At 49.6% G+C, this 23,519-nt stretch overlaps 1 protein-coding gene across 1 annotated transcript in view; it reads right to left on the bottom strand.

Moving 5' to 3' along the window:
• Positions 1-3,184: 3,184 nt before the first annotated feature.
• TIMM50 (translocase of inner mitochondrial membrane 50) overlaps positions 3,185-23,519 on the bottom strand; it is a 60,812-nt gene continuing 40,477 nt past the window's right edge. The window contains exons 6-11 of the mRNA XM_068250516.1: positions 21,117-21,236; positions 19,027-19,131; positions 12,976-13,074; positions 10,581-10,737; positions 6,921-7,027; positions 3,185-3,470 (exon numbers count right to left, since the gene is read on the bottom strand). Of these exons, the coding sequence (XP_068106617.1) occupies positions 3,366-3,470; positions 6,921-7,027; positions 10,581-10,737; positions 12,976-13,074; positions 19,027-19,131; positions 21,117-21,236 (693 nt within the window). The 3' untranslated portion in view covers positions 3,185-3,365. The remainder of the gene's footprint in view (positions 3,471-6,920; positions 7,028-10,580; positions 10,738-12,975; positions 13,075-19,026; positions 19,132-21,116; positions 21,237-23,519) is intronic.

Here is a 23,519-nt window from a genome sequence, read left to right as displayed (position 1 = left end):
ACACCATGGCTCTGTTATTGGGCCAATCACTGCACTCGATTAGCAGCTCGTGCAGAGATTGGCCCGATGACAAAGCCTTGGTCCTGCCCATGAGACCATCGGCTCCAGTAGAAACCAGTTGCCGTACTTTTTTTCCCCTTACTGTCGCTAGGACTTAGTTTTAGGGTAGGGCTTATATTTCGGGCCTGCCACCTGTACACACTGGCTGCATTGCATTTTTATAATCACATGCGCTTTTTTCAAATCGGTAAGCCTTTGCAAAAAAAAAAAAAAAAAATACATAAAAATCGTGATGAACGAGGTTTCAGAATAATCACAATTGTGACTGCACTACAAAAAAAAGCAAGCATGCGATTTTAAAATTGCATCCTTTGAGATTTAAAAATCGCATTGCATTTACGATTGGGATTGGCGATTTTCAGTGTGTACAGGCCCTAACACAGACTCCTGCGCACTATAACAATTTCTCCTTGCAATGGGTCACTCCTACCCCACCTGCACAGGGCTTACTTCAACTCACAATACAATATTACTTTTTCCTCCTGCAGAATATTGTTTCTTTACTTCCCTGTTGGTACAGTTGCACAGGACAACCAAATGTTAATTACATAACCCCTTCTCTGCCTGTACAGCCAGTATACAACACTTTGTACAGCCAGCATATAACCCCTTCGCTGCCAGTACAGCCAGCATATAACCCCTTCTCTGCCTGTACAGCCAGCATACAACCCCTTCTCTGCCTGTACAGCCAGCATACAAGCCCTTCTCTGCCTGTACAGCCAGCATACAAGCCCTTCTCTGCCTGTACAGAAAGCATATAATGCCTTCTCTGCCTGTACAGCCAGCATAGAATGCCTTCTCTGCCTGTACAGCTAGCATATAATGCCTTCTCTGCCTGTACAGCCAGTATATAATGCCTTCCTCTGCCTGTACAGCCAGTATATAATGCCTTCCTCTGCCTGTACAGCCAGCATACAACCCTTTCTCTACCTGTACAGCCAGCATATACCGTAAGCCCTTCTCTGCCTTCACAGCCAGCATCTAAAGCCCTTCTCTGCCTTCACAGCCAGCATCTAAAGCCCTTCTCTGCCTGTACAGCCAGCATACAACCCTTTCTCTACCTGTACAACCAGCATACAACCCTTTCTCTACCTGTACAGCCAGCATATAACCCCTTCTCTGGCTGTACAGCCAGCATAGAATGCATTCTCTGCCTGTACAGCCAGCATATAACCCCTTCTGAGCCTGTACAGCCAGCATATAAGCCCTTCTGAGCCTGTACAGCCAGCATATAAGCCCTTCTGAGCCTGTACAGCCAGCATATAAACCCTTCTCTGCCGGTACAGCCAGCATATAACCCCTTCTCTGCTTGTACAGCCAGCATATAACCCCTTCTCTGCTTGTACAGCCAGCATATAACCCCTTCTCTGCTTGTACAGCCAGCATATAACCCCTTCTCTGCCTGTACAGCCAGCATATAACCCCTTCTCTGCCTGTACAGCCAGCATATAACCCCTTCTCTGCCTGTACAGCCAGCATATAACCCCTTCTCTGCCTGTACAGCCAGCATATAACCCCTTCTCTGCCTGTACAGCCAGCATATAACCCCTTCTCTGCCTGTACAGCCAGCATATAACCCCTTCTCTGCCTGTACAGCCAGCATATAACCCCTTCTCTGCCTGTACAGCCAGCATATAACCCCTTCTCTGCCTGTACAGCCAGCATATAACCCCTTCTCTGCCTGTACAGCCAGCATATAACCCCTTCTCTGCCTGTACAGCCAGCATATAACCCCTTCTCTGCCTGTACAGCCAGCATATAACCCCTTCTCTGCCTGTACAGCCAGCATATAACCCCTTCTCTGTCTGTACAGCCAGCATATAACCCCTTCTCTGCCTGTACAGCCAGCATATAACCCCTTCTCTGCCTGTACAGCCAGCATATAACCCCTTCTCTGCCTGTACAGCCAGCATATAACCCCTTCTCTGCCTGTACAGCCAGCATATAACCCCTTCTCTGCCTGTACAGCCAGCATATAACCCCTTCTCTGGCTGTACAGCCAGCATAGAATGCATTCTCTGCCTGTACAGCCAGCATAAAACCCCTTCTCTGGCTGTACAGCCAGCATAGAATGCATTCTCTGCCTGTACAGCCAGCATAGAATGCATTCTCTGCCTGTACAGCCAGCATATAACCCCTTCTGAGCCTGTACAGCCAGCATATAACCCCTTCTCTGCCTGTACAGCCAGCATATAACCCCTTTTCTGCCTGTACAGCCAGCATATAACCCCTTCTCTACCTGTACAGCCAGCATATAACCCCTTCTCTGCCTGTACAGCCAGCATATAACCCCTTCTCTGCCTGTACAGCCAGCATATAACCCCTTCTCTGCCAGTACAGCCAGCATATAACCCCTTCTCTGCCAGTACAGCCAGCATATAACCCCTTCTCTGCCAGTACAGCCAGCATATAACCCCTTCTCTGCTTGTACAGCCAGCATATAACCCCTTCTCAGCCAGTACAGCCAGCATATAACTCCTCCTCTGCCAGTACAGCCAGCATGTAACCCTTTATCTGTCAGTACAGCCAGCATATAACCCCTTCTCTGCTTGTACAGCCAGCGTATAACCCCTTTTCTCTGCTTGTACAGCCAGCATGTAACCTCTTAGCCAGTACAGCCAGCATATACCCCTTCTCTGCCAGTACAGCCAGCATATAACCCCTTCTCTGCCAGTACAGCCAGCATATAACCCCTTCTCTGCCAGTACAGCCAGCATATAACCCCTTCTCTGCCAGTACAGCCAGCATATAACCCCTTCTCTGCCAGTACAGCCAGCATATAACCCCTTCTCTGCCAGTACAGCCAGCATATAACCCCTTCTCTGCCAGTACAGCCAGCATATAACCCCTTCTCTGCCAGTACAGCCAGCATATAACCCCTTCTCTGCCAGTACAGCCAGCATATAACCCCTTCTCTGCCAGTACAGCCAGCATATAACCCCTTCTCTGTCAGTACAGCCAGCATATAACACCCCTTCTCTGCCTTTACAGCCAGCATAAAAGCCCTTCTCCAAGACTTTCTCAGTCTGGACAAGTAATCAACAAAATCCAGGCCATCCGCATTAAAATGTACGCACAGGTGCTCCTCCTGTTGGATTGAGGGTAGAAAAGAAATACATAATAATTCTACAAAAAAAAGAAAGGCTTTATTATTATTGTATTCACACAATGCAGACAAACGTCCAATGAGAGGGTGACTGTCCCCTCCCCCCTTCTCCAATGTATATATACAAGATTTATGGAGCTGGTCACAGTTCTCAGTCTTCAGGCTGCTAAGCAGAGGGATGCTGGGGAAGCAGAAGATGTCATTGCTGTTTGGAGCGAGGCCAAAACCGGCTTGTGATTGATCCCAGGGAAAGAGTCTGTCTCTTACTGAGCTGTGACAGCTCCGCGAGTCTCTGCTGCTCCTCCTGTGCACAGAAGAAGAAGATTATTACTAAAATTACTGCACACAGCAGAGAAAAATCATGCTGCTTAAAAACATGGATGAAAGTTCCACTTTAAGTGATCCCGAGCCGAAGCTCAGCTTCACAATCAGATCGTTACCTTGAGAGGGAAGCCTCAAGACCCTATTGAGGCTTCCCTCGGTGCTCTGATGTCCCCACACCCCCCCCCCCCTTGCTGAGCGAGGCCCCCTTACACATAGTGGCCATGCAGCTTCTCTTCCTGAAGCGTCGCCGCGCAGTAGCCGTGCGAGCCTGCCATATGCGCAGCACCACGGAGCTCATGCCTCTGGCACACGCACTGGCGAGCTCGGTTGGCTATTGCGCGGCCACGCTGCAGGAAGGTGAGCTGCACGGCCCTGATATGATTAGACAATGCCTTGTCGCTAATCTTCTGGGGTCCACACTCAGCGATGGGGGGACATCAGAGCAGGGAAAGAAGCCTCAATAGGATCCTGAGGCTTCCCTCTCTTTAGGTAAGTATCTGATGTTGCACCCGAGCTTTGGCTTGGGTACTCTTTAACAGGCAAAAACTTACAATTATCGAAGGAAATCGGGCGTGAAAAACAAACGAGATAACCCATTCAATCTAAAGTCTAATAGCATATAGGACTTTCCAGGAATCCCAGTGTCCTATTTTGTGTTCAAAAGCTAAAATGTAGGTTTAAAGCAGTTACTGTGTAGGTGAAAGAGTTTGTTTCTATTACATATTTTCAGCTCCCACACAGACAGATCTTGAACTATTGACCGTTTCTTTACAAAAAATAAATATATCAATGAAAAACTAAAAACAATAGTTTTCTGTCGCCTGTCAGGATTATGTTTGAGCCAAGGGACATGTCTGTTTCTATGTAGAAGGGAGGAGGGATGACACCTGTGCAGATGCTACATTCTCCACTGAGACAATCTTAACCATCCATGTGTCGTCTTGCGTGAGTACCTAGCCTAAGCCACAAATGTGTTTTAATAGCTCTATTTATCAGCTTTAATATTTATCAGTGAGAATTACGCTTGCTGCAGTTCCTCATTCCCATTGCAGAGAGACCAACACTAGAACTCTGAATTCTTAACCCTTCCAGTGAGAAAACCAAAATCACAGCCCATTTCTAAGTTGGATTAGCACTTTCAGACACATTTAAATCATGTTAAAGGTCACTTCAGGTACCCCTTAAAGCTTACCTGTAGGGGAAAAAAGTGCCCCTAAGTGGTACTCACCTCAGGAGGGGGAAGCCAATGGATCTGGATCCTAAAGAGGCTTCCCCCGTCCACGTCCATCCTTTCCAGTGCCGGGACCCCGCAAAAATCCGCTTGTTGGGGTGCGCACAGGCATAGTAGAGGCTTTCCAGTGGGCTCCGGTGGGAATAGCTGAGCCTGATTGGGTCTGCTCTACTGTGCAGGCGCAGACGGCTCCTTCTGCTGGAGCCCAAGGGTGAAGCCACTACTGCGTCTGCCCGCAGCAGCGGGGGGTGAGCTTATATTTATCTTTTGTCCGGGAGGCGTCTGCGAGGGATGACTGGAAAGGCTCTTTAGGGTCCCGAAACTTTTTATTCTTACAGATGTATGTTAGGAGCCCTTTAAGAGCTGCACCCTTGTGCAGAATTTATGAGCTCTTCAGCACAGAGTATGGCATGAGGGCCACCAATGTCCTTAACCTCCCTGGCGGTAAGCCCGAGCTGAGCTCGGGCTATGCCGCGCAGGGGGAGATCTCAGCCCCTGGTGGGGCGATTTTATACTGTAAATTGCTGTGCGCGCAGCCAGCACTTTGCTAGCCGCGCGCACAGCTTGATCGCCGCCGCTCTGCGGCGATCGGCCGCACGCAGCGGCGAAAGAGGGCCCCCCGCCCGCCAGAGCCCTGCGCTGCCCGGACCAATGAGATCCGGGCAGCGCTATGGGCTGGATCGGAGGTGTCTGACGTCAGGACGTCGGCTGACGTCCATGACGTCATCCCGATCGTCGCCATGGCGACAGGAGAAGCCAAACAGGGGAAAGCGTTATATACGCGTTCCACTGTTTGCTATAGATGCCAGCGACGATCGCACTAGAGGGACACATGCGCCCTCTAGTGGTGTTTCATGTAGCTACCACTCTGGTAGCTTTACATGAAACAAAAAAAAATAAAAAAAAAATAAAGGATTTTTGCCAATTTGGCAAAAAAAATTAACCGCCAGGGAGGTTAAAGAGAACCTGAACTGAAAATTAAAAGTCAAAATAAACATATACAGGTCATACTTACCTCCTGTGTAGTCTACTCATCAATGTCTTTCTCCTCTCCTGCATCCTATTTGTCCACTGTGATCCATGGATTTCTCTGGCCTCCATTTTGAAAATGGCCAATACCCCAAACAGCTTCCTGGTCAGCACACAGTTAAACTGTAATATCGCCCACTTGAGCCATAGGGAAACATGGGCATTACCTTGCACATTCAGTTGTAACTAACAGCAGCTGATATATAACTGACAGCAACTGGTTTATTTCAGTTCTGACAAAATCTTGTCAGAACTGGAAGAGATCACTGTCATAAGAAAATGGTGAGCTTCTGAGAGGAACTGATGGCGAGGTAAATCTGTAACATTCAGTTGCAGCTATGTCATGTGTTTATTTTTAAATAATTTTACTCAATACAGGTTCCCTTTAAGAAAAAAAAAAAAAAAAGTAGTGGCTTTTTTTTTTTTTTTTTTTTTTTAAAGGATGTTTTTATTAAAGGTAAAACAACATTTAAAGTAATAAAAAACCAAAAACAAAACATTGCAGCAGCAATCAGATGCCAACAACAGAAAGCTTGGTTGGTGGCAAGAAAAGAGGGCAGGATTCATTTGTGAGCCAAGTTGTACGGCCCTGCAGCGAGCTGTTCAAGCTGCAGTGACCTGAATTGTAAAAAATGGCCTGGTCACTATAAGGGTGTAACCCTGTGGTCCTCAAGAGGTTAGCCTCCCTGACAGTCTGATTATGTCAGGACTTGTGCTACTACTAAGAGCAGTACATTGTTTACCGCTGTACATCTAAAAATACTGAAATATTCAGATTCTCAGTACGATATAGGTAGCCAGAGCCCCCCCCCCCCCCCCCTTTCAGTACAGTCAGCAAGAGATTGCCCCTTCCCCTATGGATAACCAGAGTGTGCCCCCCTCCCCAGTATAGGGAGCAAGAGAATACCCCCCTTACCTTATGGGTAGCCAGAGAGTGCTTCTCAACCACCCCAAAAAATAGGCAGCAAGAGAGGCCTTGAGAATAGGTAGGCAGAGATTGCCCATCCTATTATAGGTAGCCAGCCAAGGTGAAAGGTAGCTAGAGAGTGCACCCACCTGCAGCCAAAGGTAGCCAGCCCATCCCCTATGGGGTTAACTACACCTAAACACACTAACATGACATCCTTGTCACATTCTTCCTGTAGAGCAGAGCTTGTCCCACACAATTACCTGCTCTAACTGGCTCTGTCGCCGTTTAAAAGCTTCTAGCGGGTCTTCTTCCAGAGCGTAATTTTCCAGCACTGTGCGCACGTCACTCACACCGCTTGTAGCAATGGCTGCGAGAAAGAAAAGGAGAAGAAATTAAGGCATCAAAGTGCCAGAGAAGCCGGATTTCAGAGGCGAGGCAGAAGATTTTTTTCTTTCCTCAGAAAAAGGACAATAAACATGTCATAGGTTGTTTTTACTGGAAATAGGAATTCATAGCAATAAGTCACAGCAGCGTGAGGCGGTCAGCGCATTTTTAGCTTCCCCCTACACACAGCGACTTCCTGTAGACACTTCTGTAATGGGTACCAAAAGCTTCGCTCACCACGAAAGGTTGGAGAAAATAGGCTTATTTAGCTTGGAAAAGGGATGACTGAAGGTGTACACAGACCTTCAATGACAGTCATCCGTTAGGATGGTACTCAGGCCTCAGGGGCGACACTGAGGGTATAGCCAGGCATTGGGTACAGTTTCTATGGAGACAGGAGGGATTATGTGACAGCGCATGATGGAACAGTTTCCAATGGGCAGGTTAAATGCAAGAATACACTAATCATTGTCGCTTAAAGATCTGGCAAACCAGGTTGCTAAGTGATCTCTTAGGACCGATGTAGTTGCACTAGATTAGCAGTGAGTTCTAGCCCCCTATATGGAGTTCTAGTGTTTGCATAAGGCTTTAGAGGTGACCTTACGAAAATGTATACATACTTCCAAGAACAATATAAAAGCTTGGCACATGAGCTTTTTTATCCCTGTGTCTGTATAAAGGTCAAGAGGACATGAATTACATACACATGGAGGATAGAATATTTTACCATTCATTCTCCTGGTGTGGTGGTGGATGTAGTGTCCTGCAGGGGAGAATACAGTCTCGTCCAGAGTTCCGGTTTGATACAGCTGCTGGCCACGGCTTTCTGCTTGGACGGCTCCTATACTGGCACGCACTGCTCCAATACTTCAACCGGGAGTTGAGTATATATTATGTGTGCATTTTTTAATAAACATATTATGCTATAGAGGCAAGTTTTTTTTTTTGCCCCAAAACCGGTCCTTAGACTATGGAAGGGATTAGATTGTGAGCTCCTTTAAGGGACAGTTAACGACAGGACATGTACTCCATAAAGTGCGGCAGAAGACGTCAGTGCTATATAAATACATAATAATATGGAAGGACATTAGCCTATGTCTGTAGTAGGGATTAGATTGTGAACTCCTCTGAGGACAGTGACAAGACTATGTACTTTGTAAACAACGGTGCTATATACAGTACATACATAATAATCATAAAAATAGTAATGGGCAGATACACAAAAATGTTTAAAGGATACTTTACTGCTAAATAGATTTTTTTAAAAAGGACACCCACAGTGTGTGTGTGGGGAGTTGTGCAGAGGCTTACTGCATCTCCCTCCCCACAAAAGAAGGTTTTTTTCCCTATATATTTAGCACTAAGGTATCATTTAAAGAAACACTTAAAGGGGAACTGCAGCCTAAACAAACATACTGTCAATAAGGTACATTAGTTATGTTAATTAGAATAGATAGGTAATATAATCTCTTACCCACCCTGTTTTAAAAGAACAGGCAAATGTTTGTGATTCATGGGGGCTGCCATCTTTGTCATGGGGGCAGCCATCTTTTTGGTTGAAAGGAGGTGACAGGGAGCAGGAAACACAGTTCTAACTGTCCTGTGTCCCGATCACCCCTCCCAGCTGCACACCCTAGGCTTCAAATGTCAAATTCAAAATGTAAAACAAACAAAAAAATTGCACCAAAACAGCAGAACGAGAACAACAACATTAGAAATCCCTTCATGCTTTGCACCGCATCAGGGGAAAAATGCCCGGGCAGTTTTCTTCTGTACAGCTAAAAATGAGGCTTGTATAAGAGAAAAAGTTCTGATGCCGTGAAACTGTTAAAGGGAACCTTAACTGTGGGGGAAAAAAGAAATTCACTTACCTGGGGCTTTGCCAAGCCTCCTGCAGCCGTCCTGTGCCCGCGCCGGTCCTTCGGTGCCCTCCGGTCTCCCTCCGCGGCTACATTTCGTTTTCGTCCGACTGCCAGTCGTCCTCCGGCAAAGCGACCTCCTCTTCCGCATTCCCCGCCGTAAAGCGCCATAAAGAGCGTCATCTGGACGCGCTTTACGGCTGGGTATGCGTTCCATGGACGCACTTTACGTCAGGGAATGCGGAAGAAGGACGCTTTGCCGGAGGACGACTGGCAGTCGGTCGAAAACGAAACTTAGCCGCGGAGGGAGACCAGAGGGCACTGAAGGACCGGCGCGGGCACAGGACGGCTGCAGAAGGCTTGGCAAAGCCCCAGGTAAGTGAATTTATTTTTTCTCCCACAGTTAAGGTTCCCTTTAAAAAAACACTAGGCCTTTTCAGTGTTGCCGAGTCGATTTTTAGTCTGGAGGTTCACTTGAAGCGAGTCTAAATTTCCTTTTTTACCATGCAGTTATGTGAAGCAGTATTATCCCTGCTAAAACGCCGCTATCCCGTGGCAAAACGAGGGGTTAATACTCCAAATCCCCCCCCCCCCCCCTGCAAAATCCATGACTTTCTTGTTCGTGGATTTTGCTGCTCATGGAGGCAGCCATGAGCCGCAGCTATGCCTCCATCGGCTTCAATCGCCGCACGGATCTCCGCCTCTCCCCCACCCCTCTCTGTGAAGGCAGATTGAGAGGGGCGGGGGAAAGGCGGCGATCAGCGGGGGATTGACGCGCTGAGAGGCAGAGCTACAGGGCTTAGCTCTGCCTCTTCAGGAAGCACTCCCCGGACACCACGGAGGGGATTTGGGGGGTAAAAAACCCCTCGTTTTGCCGAGGGATATCAGCGGTTTAGCTGGGGTTATACTGCTTTACATAACTACAAGTTAAAAAAGGGACTTTAGACTCACTTCAGAGTCTCTTTAAGAAGAGGTAAAAGCTGACACTTCCTTTCCCTGGTGTCACTCCAAGCTCAAATTGGATCTCTGTGTCACACAGACAGGACATTAACCACCTGGTGGAAGTTGAAACCTTCCCTCACTGTATCCATGGGAATGAGAAACTATGGATGTATTAGAAGAATATGCCAGTAACACTTCCTCTAATGCTGCCCCCAGGGCCGGTTCTAGACTTTTTGCTGCCTGAGGCAAACTTGTGAGGATGCGCGCAAGACCGATTTAGAATGATCACACAGCAACCGACAATTTACTCTGCTTCATTTAATGTTCTCACATGACAAGCTGCAGCTCAACACAATAGCACACTGGCTCGCTGTGACTAACAAACTGCTCATCCACAACCACTCCATTCCTCCTCAGTCAGGACAGCAGGGCCACCTCCTCCCGTATGCTGTGCAAGTCAAATTAAACACTGCTGCTCTCCTGCCTCCCCCCTCCTCACTCACTGCCAGACTCCTCACACAGCACAACAAGCTGCTTTTCCCCAATGATGACCTCTTAACCTCGCTTCTCCTCCTACTCTGACTGCATGCTGTAAGTGTAAACACAGTACAAACATGCTGCCCCTGTAATCTCTGTGCCTGATGCAAATGTTTCACCTTGCTTCATGAGAGAACCGGCTCTGGCTGCCTCTATGCTCCCAGTACAACAGCCGCCACTCTTGATATATATACTCACTCTTTAGGAAGGCAGTGAGATCGTACAGCCCTCGGTCATCTGAATTACCGTCCCATTTCTTGATGGCCAGGCCATTGTAAGGCTGCAGTTTAAAAGCGTCTTTGTTACAGTCCACTATCACCACACGTTGAGGGTCTCTGTTCAGGCAGGAGATGTCCTGGATATGGGTAAGAAACACAAAAACAGGACATTAATATCTCAAATAAAGGTGACCATACATTGATTTTCTTATTCGATTCATCTGCTGGGAATCAATTCCCCAAATTGTCTGATCGATTAATTTTTTATCCATTTTAAACAAAAATGATTGAAAGAATCAATCGGACAAGATGGAACATTTAAAACCATCGTGGCGGGGCAAGAGCATTGGCAGATCAATGGCCTACAGCTTTGCACTGCATGGAAAAGTGCAACTCTGCAGTTTCACTGACTTAATAGCTTCACTGCTGAAATCTACTGGAAATTGTTGTGCAGTGTATGGTAGGAATCAATTGTTTTCAGAAAGGAATAGATTGTTGAGTTGAAATCTATAAGTGTATGGCCAGATTAAGAGACTAAAAATATACTGCTCCTCAGGTCTTATTTTGTGGATGCCTCAAGTCCCTCCCCATCCGTCAAATCAATGCTTCTTATCCCTTGTGTAACAGCATTACTTACAGATCTATGACTTGACAGCTATGTGGACTGTAGTCTGCACATTACGTCTGGGAACAAGGGGGAGGCAATAGATCACAGAGAGGAGTAATAAGACCAGATGTGCCTGTAACACATATAAGTGATCATCCAAACAACATTTTTTAGTTGTCAATATTCAGCACCTTAAGCTATCCATACATAAGTGGACAGTGACCAAGTCCTGAAAACTACAGATCAATTTACAATTGGAGTAAACAATTTACTATTTTCCAACCACTTGACTGCAGCACAACATTTGATAATTGATCGCACTGCTGCTCTCACTAGTGTCAATAACTAAAGCAGGCCATACCCTCACATTGATTTTCGCATAAGATTATGGGCAGTTTCAATCATTGTGAATTTGCTGGGAATCGATGGCATAAAAACATTTGATTGATCGCTTTATGGCCTACAATCGATCAGGTATTGATTGGACCGGATTGAAGTTACTAGTCGATCGTCGGCGGGGCAGCATAGAGGAGAGCAGTGTTTGACCAATTTGTTGAATACTACTACCGGGGGAGTAAGCGCTGGAACGCAGGGGTCGCGAGAGGAGCGGGAAGGCTCTATAGGATCCAAAGTGTTCCCTCTCCTTAGGCAAGTATCTGGTTGATTTTTTTTCTCTTTTTTACAGGTTCCAATTGACTTTAGAGGACAACTGACCTGAGAGCGATAAAGAGGCTGCAATACTACTTTCCTTTAAAGAGAATCTGTAACGTCAAAACGTCCCCTGGGGGGTACTCACCTCGGGTGGGGGAAGCCTCAGGATCCTAATGAGGCTTCCCACGCCGTCCTCCGTCCCTCAGGGGTCTCCCTGCAGCCCTCCGTACAGCCGTGACGTCAATATTTACCTTCCCGGCTCCTTCGCAGGCGCTCTGACGGCTGTCGGCTCCGAAGTAGGAGGAAATACCCGATCGCCGTTGGGTCTGCTCTACTGCGCAGGCGCAAGTCTCCGGCGCCTGCGCAGTAGAGCGGACCCGACTGAGATCGGGTATTTCCGTCTACTTCGGAGCCGAAAGCAGCCACAGCACCCCCGCTGGAGCCAGCAAAGGTAAATATTGAATTGACAGTCGGGTCTGTCGCTGGCTGTACGGAGGGCTGCAGCGAGACCCCCGTGTCACAGAGGACAGCGTGGGAAGCCTCATTAGGATCCCGAGGCTTCCCCCACGCGAGGTGAGTACCCCCAGGGGATATTTTTGATGTTACAGTGTCTCTTTAAAACAAAGCACATTGCATGGCTGCCCTGCTAAGCCTCTGTCTAATACTATTAGCCACAGACCCTAAACAAGCATGCAGATCAGATGTTCTGACTGAAGTCTGACTGGATTAACTGCATGCTTGTTTCAGGTGTGTGATTCAGACACTACTGATGCAAGAAAGGTCAGCAAGATACCAGGCAACTGGTATTGTTTAAAAGGAAGTAAATATGGCAGTCTCCATACCACTCTCACTTCAGGTGAAATCCACTGATCAGTTATGCTGGTGTGGTCAGGATCACTGGCAGATGTGATCATGGTAATATAATCTGCTGGAGGTATTGACCACTGCACAGCCATCTTTGGCAATAGTATTGAAATTTTTTTTTTGGGGGGGGGGGGGGGGGGGGGATTTTTTTTTAACGCAATACCCAGGCCAATTCTCAGCTTAGAAGGTGTCAAGTGGCTCAGTGTGCTTCTGTAAGAGCTGCACCACCATATATAATGACAGCGTCACTCACTTTAACATGATGTCCTTCTGTGTAACGTGTTGCATCTCGGAACAGCCTGTAGGATATAAAGCCGTGAGGGTCCAAACTGTCTATGAGAGGGAATGCAGTCTGCAAGAGAAACCGTGCGTTACTACAAGCATAGAAGCAGCACCACACAGAAAATAACTAACAGGAAGAAAGAGGACACAAAATAAGTACAGGGAAGTCCCCAGTTAACGAACGATATAGAGTCTTAACCTGAATACGTTCTTAGGTCGGAACACTTTCACCTCTATCCTGTGTCTCCTACGTGCTCCCCTCTGCCTCCAGTGTCCTGTGTGTCTCTGTCTCCCTCAATGCCTGTTTGTCCCCTTCAGTGCTTTTGATTCCCCTCTTTACCTCTCTGTCTCTTTCTGTGCCTCTCTGTCCCCCTCTGCGCCTCTTTGTCCTCTCTGTCCCTTCTATGCCTCTGCCCCTCTTTGCCTCTGTCCTCCTTTGTCCCCTCTGTACCTCCGCGCCTCCGCTCCCCTTTGTCCCCTCAGGGCCTCTGCTCCCCTTTGTCCCCTCAGGGCCTCCCGCTCCCCTTTGTCCCCCAAGGGCTTCCCGCTCCCCTTTGTCCCCCAAGGGCTTCCCGCTCCCCTTTGTCCCCCAAGGGCCTCCCACTCCCCTTTGTCCCCTCAGTGCATCTGTCTCATCTGTGTCTCCTCTGTGTGTCTTTGTCCGGTCTGTGTCCCCTCAGTGCCTCTGTCCTTATGTGTTTTTATCCCCTCTGTCCCCTCTTTTCCCCTGAGATCCCCCTCCCCCTTTCTCCCTGCAGCAGCGCTTGAGTCGCCTTCCAGTTCGTGTCCGGTTCTATCCATCTAGCCACTCCGCCTCCTGCTCCCTCTAGTGTACAGCACAGCTTCCTGTATGTCATGTGACATACAGGAAGCGATGCCGTGCACAAGAGCTGGCGGGTGGAGAAGCGAGGAGGCCGCTTCTCCACCCGCATGCATCCTCGGGTCCTAAGGGAATTAAGTTCAGTTATAGATAAACCCCTTTATCTTATCTTTTGTGACTCTCTTGCAACTGGCAGAGTCCCAGTGGATTGGCGTACAGCCCACGTTTTCGCATTATTTAAGAAGGGCAAAAAATCAGATCCAGGAAATTATAGACCTGTAAGCTTAACATCAGTTGTATGCAAACTATTTGAGGGGTTACTAAGAGATACTATACATGACATAGTAGAAAATAATCTTATTTCTCAGCATCAACATGGGTTTACTAAAGACAGGTCCTGTTCGACTAACATGCTCAGCTTTTATGAGGTAGTGAACGCTAATATGGATATTGGAAATGCTGTAGATGTGATATACTTGGACTTTGCAAAGGCCTTCGACACTGTTCCCCACAAAAGTCTGGTGCAAAAGTTGAGGATGCAAGGACTTAGGAAGAGCCTGTGTGCATGGATAGGGAACTGGCTAATGGACAGAAAACAAAGCGTTGTGGTCAATGGATCGTACTCAAAATGGGAGACTGTTAGCAGTGGGGTCCTACAGGGGTCTGTACTGGGTCCAGTGCTCTTCAATTTATTTATTAATGACCTAGTAGATGCAGTAGTGAGCAATGTTGCTATTTTTGCAGATGATACAAAATTGTGCAGAATCATCAACTCTCAGGAAGATAGTGTCATATTGCAACAGGATCTGGATAGGATGGCTATATGGGCACATACATGGCAGATGAAATTCAATGTTGACAAATGTAAAGTCATGCATTTTGGTCGTACCAATGGTCTAGCACCATAAAAAATAAATGGGATACAGTTGAGGACATCAAACTTGGAGAAGGACTTAGGAGTACTCATCGACAACAAGTTAAATAATCGTACTCAATGCCAAGCCGCTGCAGCTAAAGCTAACAAAATTTTGGGATGCATTAAAAGGGAAATAAAAACTTGAGATGCTAGCATAATATTTCCCCTGTTTAACTCTCTAGTAAGGCCACATCTGGAATTTGGAATTCAGTTTTGGGCACAACATTACAAAAAAGATATTGCAGTATTAGAGCAGGTGCAGAGACGAGCAACAAAATAGATACGTGGGATGGAAGGTCTCGCTTACCAAGAAAGGTTACATAAACTGGGTTTATTTAGTCTAGAGAAAAGACACCTTAGAGGGGATCTAATTAACATGTATAAATACATCAGAGGGCAATATCATACCCCCCAACCGTCCCGTTTTCGTCGGGATTATCCCGATTTGGGGGGGCCCTCCCGCTATCCCGGGCCCCCCCTCTTGAATCCCGGCGGCTGGGCAGACATTTGGAGGCGGAAAAACTGATCGAGGCTCCAGCCGCGGTAATGAGGGATGCGGGAGCCGGCTTCAATACTTCCTCCCTCTCTGAATGCCCCCTAATGTATGTCCGTGTGCCCCCCTCTCCTCCCCTCCCTATAGGCAGAGTGAGCGCAGCGGAGCGGGCAGTCGGGTCCTCTTACCGCTGATGCACGCCGTACACTGTCTGGCATCGGACTTCCATGTGCTTCCTGTTTACTATGACGTCACAGGAAGCACATGGAGGTCCGATGCCAGACAGTGTACGGCGTGCATCAGCGGTAAGAGGACCCGACTGCCCGCTCCGCTGCGCTCACTCTGCCTATAGGGAGGGGAGGAGAGGGGGGCACACGGACATACATTAGGGGGCATTCAGAGAGGGAGGGAGGAAGTAATGAAGCCGGGCTCCCGCAACCCTCAGTACCGCAGCTGGAGCCTTGATCAGTTTTTCCGCCTCCATTCTCTGCCCAGGCACCCCCCCCCCCCCCCCACACACACACACACAAGTGGCACCCTCCTCCCCACCCACGGGCATTCTCCCCACCCCCTCCACTGACAACCCCCCCTACCCACCAAGTGTCAGTGTACCCTGGCCCCAGGCACCCTGACCCCTGCACCCTTCCCCAGGCACCCTGCCTCTCACCAGACACCCTTCCCCAGGCACCCTGGCCCCTGCACCCTTCTTCCCCAGGCACCCTGCACCCTTCTTCCCCAGGCACCCTGCACCCTTCTTCCCCAGGCACCCTGCACCCTCCTTCCCCAGGCACCCTGCACCCTCCTTCCCCAGGCACCCTGCACCCTCCTTCCCCAGGCACCCTGCACCCTCCTTCCCCAGGCACCCTGCACCCTCCTTCCCCAGGCACCCTGCACCCTCCTTCCCCAGGCACCCTGGCCCCTGCACCCTTCTTCCCCAGGCACCCTGCACCCTTCTTCCCCAGGCACCCTGCCCCCTTCTTCCCCAGGCACCCTGCACCCTCCTTCCCCAGGCACCCTGCACCCTCCTTCCCCAGGCACCCTGCACCCTCCTTCCCCAGGCACCCTGCACCCTCCTTCCCCAGGCACCCTGCACCCTCCTTCCCCAGGCACCCTGCACCCTCCTTCCCCAGGCACCCTGGCCCCTGCACCCTTCTTCCCCAGGCACCCTGGCCCCTGCACCCTTCTTCCCCAGGCACCCTCCTTCCCCAGGCATCCTGCACCCTTCTTCCCCAGGCACCCTGCACCCTCCTTCCCCAGGCACCCTGCACCCTCCTTCCCCAGGCACCCTGCACCCTCCTTCCCCAGGCACCCTGCACCTTCCTTCCCCAGGCACCCTGCACCTTCCTTCCCCAGGCACCCTGCACCTTCCTTCCCCAGGCACCCTGCACCTTCCTTCCCCAGGCACCCTGCACCCTCCTTCCCCAGGCACACTGCACCCTCCTTCCCCAGGCACCCTGTACCCTCCTTCCCCAGGCACCCTGCACCCTCCTTCCCCACTGTCAGTGTAACCTGGCCCCTGCCCCAGGCAACCTGCCCCTGCACCCTTCCCCAGGCACCCTGCACCCTTCCCCATGCACCCTGGCCCCTGCACCCTTCTTCCCCAGGCACCCTGGCCCCTGCACCCTTCTTCCCCAGGCACCCTCCTTCCCCAGGCACCCTGCACCCTCCTTCCCCAGGCACCCTGCACCCTCCTTCCCCAGGCACCCTGCACCCTCCTTCCCCAGGCACCCTGCACCTTCCTTCCCCAGGCACCCTGCACCTTCCTTCCCCAGGCACCCTGCACCCTCCTTCCCCAGGCACCCTGCACCCTCCTTCCCCAGGCACCCTGCACCCTCCTTCCCCAGGCACCCTGCACCCTCCTTCCCCAGGCACCCTGCACCCTCCTTCCCCAGGCACCCTGTACCCTCCTTCCCCAGGCACCCTGTACCCTCCTTCCCCAGGCACCCTGCACCCTCCTTCCCCACTGTCAGTGTAACCTGGCCCCTGCCCCAGGCAACCTGCCTCTGCACCCTTCCCCAGGCACCCTGCACCCTGTCCCAGGCACCCAGTGCCTGGCCCCTGTCCCAGGCACCCAGTGCCTGGACCCTGTCCCAAGCACCCAGTGCCTGGCCCCTGTCCCAGGCACCCAGTGCCTGGCCCCTGCTCCAGGCACCCAGTGCCTGGCCCCTGCTCCAGGCACCCAGTGCCTGACCCCTGCTCCAGGCACCCTGCTCCAGGCACCCAGTCCCTGCCCCAGGGACCCAGTCCCTGCATCCTGCCCCAGACACCCTGGCCCCTGCACCCTTCCCCAGGCACCCTGTCCCTACCCCAGGCACCCTGTCCCTGCCCCAGGCACCCTGTCCCTGCACCCAGTCCCTGCCCCAGGCAACCTGTCCCTGCACCCTGCTCAAGGCACCCAGTCCCTGCACCCTGCTCCAGGCACCCAGTCCCTGCTCCAGGCACCCAGTCCCTGCTCCAGGCACCCAGTCCCTGCTCCAGTCACCCAGTCCCTGCTCCAGTCACCCAGTCCCTGCTCCAGTCACCCAGTCCCTGCTCCAGGCACCCAGTCCCTGCTCCAGGCACCCAGTCCCTGCTCCAGGCACCCAGTCCCTGCTCCAGGCACCCAGTCCCTGCACCCTGCTTCAGGCACCCAGTCCCTGCTCCAGGCACCCAGTCCCTGCACCTTGTCCCTGCCCCAAGCACCCTGCTCCAGGCACCCTGTCCTTGCACCCTGCTCCAGGCACCCTGCACCCTGTCCCTGCACCCGGCACCCTGTCGACACCCTCCTCCTTCCCACTGACACCCTCCTCCTACCCACTGGCACCTTCCTCCCCCACCCACTAGCACCCTCATTTCCACCCAGTGTCACCCTCTCCCACCCACTGGCACCCTCCGCCGCACACTCCCTCCCATTGTCACCCTCTTGCAAAAGCAGGGGTGTGGCTTAAGGCCGCACAGGGGGCGTGGCTAAAGTGTCCCTCTTTCACATCTTCAAAAGTTGGGAGGTATGCAATATAATAGCTTGGTGGATGAACTTTTTGTCCCTAGGCCTTCTCAAAGGACTAGAGGACATGATCTGCGCATGGAGGAAAAACGTTTTAGCCATTTATTTAGGAAAGGGTTCTTTACAGTAAGAGTGATTAAGATGTGGAATGCATTGCCACAGGAAGTCGTTATGGCAAACTTTATACCTGCATTTAAAGGGGGCTTAGATGCTTTCCTTGCGTTGAAAGACATCCATGGCTACAATTACTAGGTTATGCCTAATGATGTTGATCCAGGGATTTTATCTGATTGCCATCTGGAGTCGGGAAGGAATTTTTCCCTTTTGGGGCTAATTGGACCATGTCTTGTAAGGGTTTTTTCACCTTCCTCTGGATCAACAGGGATATGTGAGGGAGCAGGCTGGTGTTGTACCAAAATAACTATTTAACTATGTAACCTTCCCCCGCATGGAAATGACGTAATCACGTAATTGGGCCCGATCGTATCAGTCAACCGGCAATTTTTGAGTGCCAAAAGTTTGTTTCCACGATATCATGATGTGGGTACCGGTGCATGCTCATGTGAAAGTCACTTCGCGTCGCGTGGCGATAACGACCATGATGGCAGATCAGATCTTTAAGATCCCCAACGACTCCCACGCAAAATACTGCTATCGCTAGTCTTGTTCGCGCCCACTGTGAGTGTGTAATGCTGCATGGTGTCGTGCATACCAGCCGGCAGGAGGAGGCAAGTATTTACTTTTTAAACTTATTTTCACCTCGAGTTCTCCAAGTTTTAGTTGGGAAGATTGATAAAAGATAACACTTACCATGCCAGTTTCTGAGGTAAATACAACAATCTCGTAGAGTGGAGCAAGCTGCTGCAACATGTTGTCTATGCCGGATCTCTTCTTAAACCTCCATCCAGTCTCTAACTGCAAGCAGAAAACAACATTAACATTGGAAGAAGCTACCCGGAGTAAATTAAGGCGCCCACTAACTTTACAACTTTAAGTGAAGAATTGCCTGAGCAATGCCGAGCAGAAATAAAAAGTTGCAATACCTTATTTTACCATTAATGAAACAATCTGTACTTCCCATTCATCACTGCCAGGCAACTGGTGTTTAACCTCCTTTGCGGTATGCCCGACACTGTGTCGGGCATACCGCTCTGTGGCCCCAGGAGTCCCCCATAATTACATAATTTGTCCATAATGACTGTAAACCCTCTAGCTAGCACTAGGCTAGCTAATAAAAGTGTTGGGCACCCGCCGATCCCCTGCGATACCCCCCCGTTTATACATTACCCCCCCCCCCCCTGGATCCAGCGATCACGCAGCCTCCCTGCAAAGCTCCGGTCTCTCTATGGGGAGGATAGGGTTTGCGCATGACGTCGGCGACGACATGACGTCATGTGCGATCCTTCCCATAGAGAAGACCAGAGCTGTCCGGGGAGGCAGCGCGATCGCTGGATCCAGGCTGGGTAATGTATAAATGGGGGAGCAGCTGGGATCGCAAGGTGCCAGACACTTCTACTAGCTAGCCTAGTGCTAGCTATAGGCTTTACAGTCATTTATGACAAATATTTAATTATCGGGCAAAAACTAACAAAACCTCCTGAGTGGCGTAACGCTCAGGAGGTTAAAAGGAAATAAATATGGCAGCCTCCATATCCCTCTCAGGTCAGTTACTTGCCTTGGGAGGGCGAAGCCTCTGGATCGTAATGAGGCTTCCCCCATCCTTTTCACCCTCCGGGGTCCTGCACTGTTAGCCCTCTGAAAATACAGCGACAAGCTTGTTGCCTGCAGCGCAGTAGTTCCTGCAATATTTACCTTCCTGTCTCCAGGGCAGTAGTGGCTTTCCGATGGGCTCCTGCGCAGTAGAGCGGACATGATCGGGCTAGCCAGAGCCCTTCAGAAAGCCACTACGGCGCTGGAGCTGGGAAGGTAAATATTTACATAGCCGCTGTTCGCGAGCTGCTAGCGTTGGATCCCGGAGGATCAGACAAGACTATGATCAGGAGTTTCTTGCTGTGGACACACTAGATGAAGCCTTGTAAACACACTAGAGCAGGCTCTCAACCAGGGTTCCTTGAGGACTCTGCAGGGCTTCCCCCATCATGGGGGAAGTATAATAGAGCACATTATAATAGGAGGTACTGTAAAGTACTACATTTTGGGTGAGTATAACGGGGGTAGTAAAATAAACAGCCCAACCTACTTTTAATGACCATGCCTCCTGAAACAAATATAGGTACCGGTATTCCCCGGGATCAAAGAATTGTTTGCAGGGTTCCTTGAGATCCAAACGTTATTTGCAGCGTTCCTCCAGGGTAAAAAGGTTGAAATAGGCTGCTCTAGATGAAACCTTGTAGACACACAAGATGAAACTCGGTCAAGGTGGCCAGTTATCAGCCCCACATATGGACTAGGCGGCGCGCTGGATGAGAGCATTGCACATGCAGTCAAGAATCACAGGGTTGATTTTTAAAAGGAACCTAAACCTAAACTGAGAAGGATATGGATTTTTCCTTTTAAAATAATACCAGTTGCCTGATTCTCCTGCTGATCCTGTGTCTCTGATACTTTTAGCCACAGCCCCTAAATAAGCATGCAGATCAGGTGCTCTGACTGAAGTCAGACTGGATTAGCTGCATGCATTTTTTTCAGGTGTGTGATTCAGCCACTACTGCAGCCAAAGAGATCAGCAGGACTGCCAGGCAACTGGTATTGTTTAAAAGTAAACATCCATATCCCTCTCAATTTAGGTTTACTTTAAACATTACCAGGGGAAACATCTCTGCTCTACACTGTACATTCACTTCAGTAACCAATTGCAACATTCATAAATACTGCTAAGTAGATAGATATTGGCCAGATCAGTCAACCAGTGTGCAGCTGGCATAAGATGGATCACTCACCGACCACTCTGGATGTAACAGGACATTCTTCAGCTCAATCACCAGGGTGTAGGGGGGCTGGTAATATGGTTCCTTCAGAGGGTCTGGCAGAAGTTTCAGACTTGTGGGTTCAATAATCATCTGCAATAATTGTAAAGTAAAAATGATTAAGTTATATTAGGAGTACCGTCAACCATTCAGTTGAATCAAAAAACAAAAACCCCAAACTGAAACATGCGAGTCATCACAAGCACAAAGGCAGCATCATAACTGGTGACATCCGCCTGGTTTGCCTATGCCTAAAAATGACCCTGATCCAAGTTATAATTAAAGGAATACTATCGATTGAAGCAACTTTATTTTTAATACTCTATATTAGTGTACACTTTACCACTAGTGCTAGGGGCACTTTATTTATTCATCCAGGTCGCTCTCCCTCTATCCCTGCTTAAAAATTCATTTCTCACACAGCTCACAAATATATTTCACTGTGTCACTCACAGCATGCAGGAGACATGAGGAGAAATAGGCTGATCTGAGGTGGTAACAGGTAACTAAATGAGCTGTAATATTGCTGGAATATAACTAGCTATAACACTAGTCTGTGTTTACACTTAAAGAGACTCTGTAACTTGAAAAAGATCCCCTGGGGGGTACTCACCTCGGGTGGGGGAAGCCTCCGGATCCTAATGAGGCTTCCCACGCCATCCTGCGTCCCACGGGGGTCTCGCTGCAGCCCTCTGAACAGCTGGCGACAGGCCCGACTGTAATTTCAATATTTACCTTTGCTGGCTCCAGCGGGGGCGCTGTGGCTGCATTCAGCTCGGAAATAGACGGAAATACCCGATCTCCGTCGGGTCCGCTCTACTGCGCAGGCGCCGGAGACTTGCGTCTGCGCAGTAGAGCGGACCCGACGGCGATCGGGTATTTCCGCCTACTTCGGAGCCGAGAGCCATCAGAGCGCCTGCGCAGGAGCCAGGAAGGTAAATATTACGTCACGGCTGTACGGAGGGCTACAGCGAGACCCCCGAGGGACGCAGGACGGCGTGGGAAGCCTCATTAGGATCCTGAGGCTTCCCCCACCCGAGGTGAGTACCCCCCAGGGGACGTTTTACCGTTACAGTTCCTCTTTAAGGTGCGTACACACATGCGACTATAGTCGTTTGTAACGATCGTTCCCCCGATCTTTACCAACGACGATCGTTACAAAAAACGAACCACCGACTATTAAGGCAAACGACGAACGAGCCAAATCGCTACAAAAGAAAGTTCTGTCTCGGCGGATTTTAACCAACGACGATCGTTTGCAAAAGTAGTACATCGTTGGAAACGGTCGTTCGTACTAGGCTTAACATGCGCATTTCACAATTTCTCCGTGAAACTTCTCATTTTTATGCGCAGGCGCAATAGTTGCTTTACGTGATGTAACGTTCGTTCTAACGATCAGATCATTACACACCTTTTAAAACTAACTTTACTTAGGTCGTTCTTTCATCAATTAAAAGTTCGTTCGTCGTTCTCAACGAACGATCGTTGTCGCATATGTGTACGTAGCATTAGACTGGTTGCCTGCTGGCTGCCTGCTTGTGATGATTCACTCCAGGCTGCATCCACTTTACAAGCAGCTGAGAGGGGCAGACCACTGTCTACAATTAGCATTATTAGTATCTTTATCAGTCAAGAGAAGCAAAGATAATAAACACACATTGCTAGAATCTTTAACCCCTTACCACCATATCAATAAGATTATTTCAGCAAGGTGATAAACTATAAACTGAGGAGTTGATAGCAACTCCCCTGTGCAGAGACATGGTCTAGCCCTCTGGGAGTCAGTATTAGATTTTTGTACATTTTGTATCTAAAACTGACAGAGGATTTTACAGCTGAGAGGAACAGCTGTGTGAGGAATCAAATTACTCCTAGTACTTGCCCTAATGTGTGCTACAACATACAGCAACAGTTATGACCCATACCAGTCTTGCTTCAGGAAACACCACAGCACTGAAACTGCCCTCATCCAAATATGCAACCACCTGCTCATGGCAAGAGACAGAGGAGAGTGCTCGATCCTCATACTACTAGACCTTTCTGCAGCCTTTGATACAGTTGACCATGACATCTTGATAAACAGGCTACAGGAATACTGCGGCATTGATTGCATAGTTCTTCAGTGGTTCCAATACTCCTTGAGTGGCAAAACCCACAAAGTGTCTATGGGGCCCTTCCTATCCACCCCTGTATCACTTAAGTATGGGGTGCCCCAGGGCTCAATCCTCTCTCCCCTGCTTTTCACAATTTACATGTTACCGCTTGGAAAACTAATCCAAAAACATGGCCTGACATACCACTGCTATGCAGACGACAGCCAACTATATCTTTCCTTCAAGCCTGGTGTGACAGACCTAACTAACTATAAACGCCTGC

Source organism: Hyperolius riggenbachi, chromosome 8 (assembly GCF_040937935.1).
Source record: "Hyperolius riggenbachi isolate aHypRig1 chromosome 8, aHypRig1.pri, whole genome shotgun sequence".
Classification (NCBI taxonomy): Eukaryota; Metazoa; Chordata; class Amphibia; order Anura; family Hyperoliidae; genus Hyperolius; species Hyperolius riggenbachi.
Note: the sequence above shows the minus strand (reverse complement) of the source record. Positions and strands in the feature narration are given on the sequence as shown.